This window comes from Myxocyprinus asiaticus, chromosome 10 (genome assembly GCF_019703515.2).
Source record: "Myxocyprinus asiaticus isolate MX2 ecotype Aquarium Trade chromosome 10, UBuf_Myxa_2, whole genome shotgun sequence".
NCBI classification, from domain to species: Eukaryota; Metazoa; Chordata; class Actinopteri; order Cypriniformes; family Catostomidae; genus Myxocyprinus; species Myxocyprinus asiaticus.
In genome coordinates this window covers 50087462-50096073 of record NC_059353.1, presented here as the reverse complement: position 1 = coordinate 50096073, position 8612 = coordinate 50087462, and the positions used below count along the sequence as shown (strand labels likewise).

At 39.6% G+C, this 8612-nt stretch overlaps 1 protein-coding gene across 1 annotated transcript; it reads left to right on the top strand.

The window, feature by feature from the left end:
* Nucleotides 1-2015: 2015 nt before the first annotated feature.
* On the top strand, nt 2016-8005 carry LOC127447367 (protocadherin-8-like). Its single transcript, XM_051709186.1, has 4 exons — nt 2016-4340; nt 4429-4499; nt 4751-4884; nt 7399-8005. Exons 1-4 carry the CDS (start codon nt 2016-2018, stop codon nt 7728-7730), a joined length of 2862 nt encoding a protein of 953 aa, XP_051565146.1. The 3' UTR covers nt 7731-8005.
* Nucleotides 8006-8612: the final 607 nt, after the last annotated feature.

Genomic DNA, 8612 nt, shown 5'->3' with positions numbered 1-8612 from the left:
ATGGATGGATGGATGGATGGATGGATTCATCAGGCATTAGGAAACTGACCCTCACACCATAAGGAGTCGCAAAGTCAGAGTACTATTTACTGCACAGAGATCAGGCACTGCTTAAAATAAGATGATTGGGACAGATTACTCACATCCCTTTGTGTTGCATTAATCTGATATAAAGCTACATATGTTAACACTTTAGGCCCCATATGCTCAGACACTCTTAGACAATTTTGTATTTATCTATAACTCATGACTGACCTATAGTTAAATGATGCATTTTTTTCCTTTTTTCAACAGCATTTGTTAACATTTGTACGATCAGGTTGAAGAATATGGAGGTTTATATGGAGATTAGACTGAATTTTACCAGACAGAAATGTGTATCAGTACTTGAACTGAAGGAAACTGTTTAAACTGAGATCATTTGTCAAATGGTCTGCATTTGTTGTGGATTTGCAGACAATGTGTCACTTCACACCTAATGACCCAAAAGGTGGCTGTTCTTGAAAGGTTAAGTAACACCTTTATCTAGTCTCTACATTTGACCAAGACAAATCAATGGACCCTAATTAATCTCTGTAAATAATTAGGAGAATAGTTTGGCAGACATATACACTTAATATATTACATTATGTTTGGCTGACACTTTCTCAGCAAATTAATTTGGGAGAGAGTGCAAATTTTACTTTAAACTTGATTCATTCAACAGGTAGTTGAGAAATTGAAATTATTTAATTATGTTAAATTAAAGGAATATTCCGGGTTCAATGGAAGTTAAACTCAATGGACAGCATTCATGACATAATGTAAATTGCCACAAAAATTTATTTGACCCGTCCCTCCTTTTATTTAAAAAAAGCAGTGAGACACTTACAATGGGAGTGAATGGGGCCAATCTGTAAACATTAAAATACTCACTGTCTCAAAAGTATAGCCACAAGGTGTAAACAATATGTGTTTTAACATGATTTTAGTGTGATAAAATAACGTATGTTTTCTGTGTAAAGTTTTATCCAATGTTACAACTTTATTGCCATGATGATGTTGTCAACAAACCCTAAAACCCTAAATGACTGTGAAAACAATGATTTAAACAACTTAACATTTAAAATACTACACAAGTTTTAACAAAAATTAATGTAAGTGCTTTTATAAAATTATATGCATCAATTTTTTTGTCATTAAACCCTCCAAAAATTGGCCCCATTGACTTTCATTGTAAGTGTCTCAATGTAACCTCCATTTTTGCTTTTTTTTAAAGGAGGGATGAGTCGAAATAATTTTTTGTGATAATCAACATTATGCCACAAATGCTGTCGATTGAGCTGAACTTGTATTGAACCCGGAATATTATTTTAAGCTGGCTTTGGTTAATTCATGTTTATAAAAGCAGAATTTCCACTGTAAAAACTAAATTATAATAATAATAATAATAATAATAAAAGGATTGCAATTGACCTTTTCATTGTCTACATACCATTATCTACTCATGCTTCAGATATTATCACTATTTTCCACATTTTAAAATACTAGCATCACAACAAAACAAGTGGAGATATGGGAGCTGTAGTGACCAAAACATTTTAAACAAACGAAAACTCGTTAGTGTTTCTAAAACTCTTTAATTTAGTTGTGTAAAGAAATTCATAATTGGTTTTAGGAGATTTTTAAGAAAAAATAAATTCACTCAATTGTGTCTAAACATTTGACTGGCAGTCTGACATGTAACAATAGAGCTTTATTTATTACCACCACAGATGGGGTGTGAAGCATATGTGACCCAATAAAGAGCATAGCAGGGGCTTTTGGGAGTGCTGTGAGTTCATTGGTCAGCAGATGAGTCAATTTGAATACACCATGATCTATATGTGATAGGTGGGAGCAGGAAACATCAGAGAGTGCCTTAAGCAATAGTGATGACCACATCAGAAGCAGGCTGAAGAGTTTTTATTCTCAAATTTATTTTTGAAGTGTTGTCTCTGACTTTTTGTATGTTTGTTCATGTTGGCGTTGCAAACATGAAGTTCTATTGCAGTTACTTCATGCTCGCATGGATCGTTTGCAAGTGCTGTTGTACAACAACAAAATACTACACATTTGAGGAAGATGCCCCTGGTACAGAGATTGGAAACCTTTCTCGGGACTTGAAAATAGACCCGGCTGAAGATCCTGAGACATCATTTAAATATATGCAGAAGACAAACTCTGTTATTCTCATGAGGAAAACTGACGGACTTTTAACAGTTGGAGAAACCATTGACCGCGAACAACTGTGTCACCGCTCCCCGCAGTGTCTCATAAGTTTTGACATTGTCGCATTTTCCAAGGAGAAGTTTCAGCTTATTCACGTGGAAATTGAGGTAAAAGACATTAACGACCATTCACCTCGGTTTATACGTGAAGAAACACACTTGGATCTATCAGAGGACACCCCTTTGAACTCACGATTTCAATTGGACATCGCCGTGGACCACGATGTCGGAGATAACTACGTTCAAAGTTATCATATTTCGCACACGAGTCAATTTGCCGTTGAAGTAAGCACTCTAGAAGATGGTGTCAAGTCTGCCGAACTTGTGTTGATCAAAACGCTTGACCGGGAGACCAAAGACTTTTACACGATTGAGGTGACGGCAACAGACGGCGGGATGCTGCCAAAATCCGGGACGACGACCGTTAACATTCGAGTGCTGGACTCTAACGATAACAGTCCAACTTTTGAACACAGCTCACTAAAAGTTGAACTCAGAGAAGATTCACTGATTGGTTCACGTGTGCTGAAAGTTCACGCTTTCGATCCCGATGCTGGCATTAACGGTGAAGTTGTCTATGGATTTGTTGAGGGCTCCCCAACTGAGGTCACGCGTGTTTTTCAGATCGACCTCATCTCAGGTGAAGTGACCCTAAAAGACTTTGTAGACCATGAGAAAAAAAGGTTGTACGAGTTACATATCCAAGCCTCCGATCTTGGCCCGAATTCGGTTTCATCTACCTGTCGGGCTGTTGTAGCCATCATTGATGTAAACGATAACACGCCAGAGATTACCATTAAGCCCATGACCTCCACAAGTGACGGGGTGGCCTTCATAACCGAGGCGGCAGCTGAAGAAAGTTTCGTGGCCCTGATCAGCACCTCAGACAAGGACTCTGGCTCCAACGGTTATGTCCGGACTACTTTACAAGGACACGATCATTTTAAACTACAGCAAGCATATAGCGACACATTTATGATCGTGACCACAACAACCTTGGATAGAGAAACAATTTCAGAGTACAACCTCACAGTGATCTCCGAAGATTTGGGGACGCCACCCTTCAAAACCTTTAAGCAATATACGATACGCATCACCGATGAGAACGACAACGCGCCGCTGTTTAGTAAAGACGTTTACGATGTGTCGGTAGTAGAAAACAATGTTCCGGGTTCATACATAACTACAGTAGTCGCGCGCGATCTTGACATTGGAAAAAATGGAAAGGTGTCGTACAGTCTTGTTGACAGCAAAACACCAGATGGTTCTCCGATATCGACGTTTGTGTCAGTAGACCCTCTATCGGGGTCTTTGTACTCGTTGCGATCATTTAATTTTGAAGCGCTAAAAGAAGTTGAGTTTGCTGTCAAAGCCAACGATAAAGGCTCGCCACCTCTCTCCAGCACTACTTTAATAAAAGTCCATGTGGTGGATGAGAATGATAACTATCCCTATTTTACATATCCAGTGTTAAGGAATAATTCAGCCGATATCCCGATACCCCTCAACGCTCAAGGTGGATGTCTAGCATTACAAGTGACCGCTCAAGATGAAGACGTTGGGGCCAACAGTGAGCTTAGTTTTCACATTGTACAAGGTGACCCACAACTTTTTGCCATTAATAAAAAGACTGGTGAAATAGTTTTGAAACAGAGTCTCACTGCTTCCTGTGGGGACATCCTGCAAATTGAAGTTTCTGTAGTGGATAACGGTAGAGAGCCCCTGTCTAGCACCGCAACAGTTCGCTTTGTAGTGACAGACACTAGATCCCAAGAGGACCAGGTGGTTATTTTACTGCGATCTAAAGAGGAGGAGAATCTAAACTTTGATGTCTGGACAGTGATTATAGTTGCATTCTCCGGGGGCTGCGTGCTGTTGCTGGTAGCGATTGCCATCCTCACTGTAACCTGCCAAATTTGTCGCAGGCGAAGAAACTTCAGCAGAGATGGCCTGTATGGTTCAACCCCCCTTTCCAAGAACAACACTGCCAACTCAAATGTATATGGTGACCCTAATGGCTTCCTTGGCAATGAAGGAGGTTCAATGCACCACTGCCTTTATGAAGACAAGAGCTTGGACTTTGAGGAAAAGGTGAGTGATTGTGGCAGGAAATTCTGCTTGTTTTGATGCTCACCCTTATTTTAAGCCATTGCATTAATAATTTCCTCTTGTTTTACAGTTATTCCTGCCATGCAAGCCTTTCGAACAAACATTTCTATGGCAAGATGAAAAATACTGTCTACAAAGGAGGTAAGAATGGTTGCAGTAAAGTTATATTGTTGTTTACCGTTTGGCATTTGTAGATGGAGCCTACAGATTTCCATCTTGATCATTTTGGACCCCACTGTAGTTGTGCTTTTACAGTTCGTCAGTTCTAACATATGAGGCAAAGGCGTATTAGTCATGTCTCAGTGAATACAGTATTTTGTTCTGCACAGAAATATCAATAATCTGAAAGAATGCTATTCAGCGGTCACTAACAGCATTGATTCTATGCGTAGTGGCACCAGCAACACAGACCAGCTGAGCGTAAAGGACAGTGGAAAAGGAGACAGTGATTTCAATGACAGTGACTCTGACACCAGTGGATCAGCTCTGAAGAGAGGCCTGATAACATTCCAACCAGTGGCAAGAAGTACGTATAGTTATCGAAAAGACAATAGAGCTTTTTAATTTTGTCTTTGAGCAACACAAATTCAACTCAAAACATTATTTTCTTGGTCTGTATTTTTGTCTTTTGTGTGGTAAAAACCTCTAAGAACTTCTTTCAAAAAGATACATTTACAAAATTTCACAAGATATTGAGGCCACGTCCACACTTATATGTTTTTGTTTGAACCCGTATCTTTTTATCTACGTTTTAGCCTTCTGTCCACACATTGACAGCAAAAACTGAGCATTTGGTGCAGTCATGTGATCCATTCAACCCAAAACAATCTAAATGGTGGCCCACATTGTTGAGGTGTTATTGTGCCTGATATTCACTTTGAGAGCGTTGTTAAAGATAAATATTACTTTGTACAATCTTCATAGGCAACGCAATGTTTACGCAGAATTGCTGTCTGGCGATGAAACACAAGGACAATTGCATTTCATCTCGTACACAGAACTGCGATTTTTCACATGCGCAGTAATGGATTTGGCAGTGTGGACGAGTGGTAGCTCAGCGAGTATTGACACTGACTATCACCCCTGGAGTCACGCGTTCGAATCCAGGGCGTGCTGTGTGACTCCAGCCAGGTCTCCTAAGCAACCAAATTGGCCCAGTTGCTCCGGAGGGTAGAGTCACATGGAGTAACCTCCTCGTGGTCACTATAATGTGGTTCTCGCTCTTGGTGGGGCGTGTGGTGAGTTGTGCATGGATGCCGCAGAGAATAGCATGAAGCCACCACACGCGCTATGTCTCCACGGTAACATGCTCAACAAGCCACGTAATAAAATGTGCGGATTGACAGTCTCAGATGTGGAGGCAACTGAGATTTGTCCTCCGCCACCCGGATTGAGGCGAGTCACTACACCACCACGAGGACTTAGAGTGCATTGGGAATTGGGCATTCCAAATTGGGGAGAAAAGGAGAGGAAAAAAAAGGGCATTTTTCCCCACATTTTGAATTTCTGGGGCATGTTTGATGTCATTTTTGCCCGCTTAATTACTGACTCTGCTTGTACATATTAAACTGAGATAGGAAATATTTTAACTTTAAAAATTACACAATTCAGCTCTAGAGGAATAGTCTGGGTTCAATACAAGTAAAGCTCAATCGACAGCATTGGTGGCATAATATTGATTACCACAAAAATGTATTTCAACTTGCCCCTCCTTTCCTTTAAAAAGAAAAAAAAAAGCACAAATGGAGGTTACAGTGAGACACTTACAATGGAAGTCAATGGGACCAATTTTTGGAGGGTTTAAAGGCAGAAATGTGAAACACTTACGTTAATTCTTCTGTCAAAACTCGTATATTATTTGAGCTGTAAAGTTGTTTAAATCATCGTTTTAGGGTAAAGAGTGTTATGTCATGGCAACAAAGTTGCGGTTAGTAAGCGATTTTGTCACATTAAAATTATGTTAACACACATATTGTTTATGTCTTGTGTCAATACTTTTGAAACAGTGAGTATTTTAATGTTTACGGATTGACCCCATTGACTCATTGTAAGTGCCTCACTGTAACACAGATTTTTTTTATTTATATCCCTTTTTCTCCCAATTTGGAATGCCCAATTCCCACTACTTAGTAGGTCCTCGTGGTGGTGCGGTTAATCACCTCAATCCGGGTGGTGGAGGACAAGTCTCAGTTGCCTCCTCTTCTGAGACCGCCAATCCGCACATCTTATCACGTGACTCGTTGTGCATGACACCGCGGAGACTCACAGCATGTGGAGGCTCATGCTACTCTCCGCAATCCACGCACAACTCACCACGCGCCCCATTGAGAGCGAGAACCACTAATCTCGACCACGAGGAGGTTACCCCATGTGACTCTACCCTCCCTAGCAACCGGGCCAATTTGGTTGCTTAGGAGACCTGGCTGGAGTCACTCAGCTCGCCCTGGATTTGAACTCGCAACTCCAGGTGTGGTAGTCAGCGTCAATACTCGCCGAGCTACCCAGGCCCCAACTTTTGCTTTTTTTTAAAGAAAAGGAGCGATGAGTCGAAATTAATTTTTTGCGGTAATCAACATTATGCCACAAATGCTGTCGATTGAGCTTAACTTGTATTGAACCTGGAATATTCCTATATAAAGTATAAATCTAACAACATAGTGTGAAGTACCAAAAAAAAAAAAAATCATAAAACCGGAGTGGTGGTGGCGTAGTGGGCTAAAGCACATAACTGGTAATCGGAAGGTTGCTGGTTCAATCCCCACAGCCACCACCATTGTGTACTTGAGCAAGGCACTTAACTCCAGGTTGCTCCAGGGGGATTGTCCCTGTAATAAGTGCACTGTAAGTCACTTTGGGTAAAAGCGTCTGCCAAATGCGTAAATGTAAAATAATGATAATAAAAATAATTTGAGAGTTCTCTTTAAACAAGTCTTAATGTTACACAACTTTGCTTCTTAAGTGCTGTAAATGTTAGACAAGACAAAAATACTGGTCAAAGTGATTTTTTTGCAGTATATTCAGTGTCTGTTTTCTGTTTAAGGTTCATTCAACTCCGCAGGGGACTGGAAGGGCAAACAGCACGTTATACCAACACAGAACATGCATGTCTCTCCTGGGAGCGCCTACACAACTGGCTTTTCCCCAGCACCAATTTACAATACAACCCATATTAATGCTCATCCATGGAAAGAAGGCCATGATAACACGTTGAAATCAAGCAGCCCTTTGCAGACGTTCTCAAGGACAGGAGCTCTGCCTTCATACTCCACCCATCATATGAGGGGAATTATTACCAGAGTTGAAGAGCAAACTGAAACTGTCAGGGATGCGTTGCTGGTCACAACTGCATCTGAAGTTGCTACTACCTTTTAAATATTGAACAAGGGCTCGGTTTGAGTCTTGAACCCTAACAGAGTCCAGCGGTTCTCAACTTGTTTAGTTCTGGACAGATCTTACATTCCATTTGATGTCAGCAAAAAAAATATGGGAAGTGTTTTCTACTCCCTTTGAAAAGGAGATCATCCTATTTATGTGTCTCTCTAAAATATGCGCGATTATATGGTTAGTTGCATTATTTTTTTTTTACTTGCATTTAGCATAATTGTTTTCCCTGCTCTCCGTAACCTCTTCAAAACAGGCCTGTGACCCATTTTTGGGTTGAGAATCAATGAAATCAACACTCAGTTCTTTGAATACTGGATTGTCATAATAAAAACGGAAGTGTTTTCTCTCTTTTTTAATTCAAGAAAATATCTTGAGAAATGTTTGAGGATGGCCCATGTAAATTAAATTCATGTAAATAATTCATGTATATATGGTTTTTTTTCAGCCTGAAGAACTGAATTTTTCTGTACCAGATGATTTGTATTTATTTAAGTCAAAATGATAGACAATGATGAATAATTAAAACCAATTTCATTTCATTTAGAGTTTTTGTTAGTGAACGATGAGTTCTTGTGTCTTACGCGAATGAAACTGTGAAGTTGTATAGAATGAGCAGCTACATCCTTTGATGCAGTTTAACACAATGTATATTTTGTATGGTTACATATTTATATAATTTGGAATAAATGACCCAAAATGTTACAAATAAATGACCTAAACTATATTTTAATTTTCTTTCTTTTTAACTGAATAGCAATTCCTCCGGTCACACATAGATCCTGATAGTTACAAAAAAAAAAAAAAAAACATCTTCCAAAATTGGATGAATATAAATCAGACAAAATGTTTGACAGTTGAATGTTTTCAATG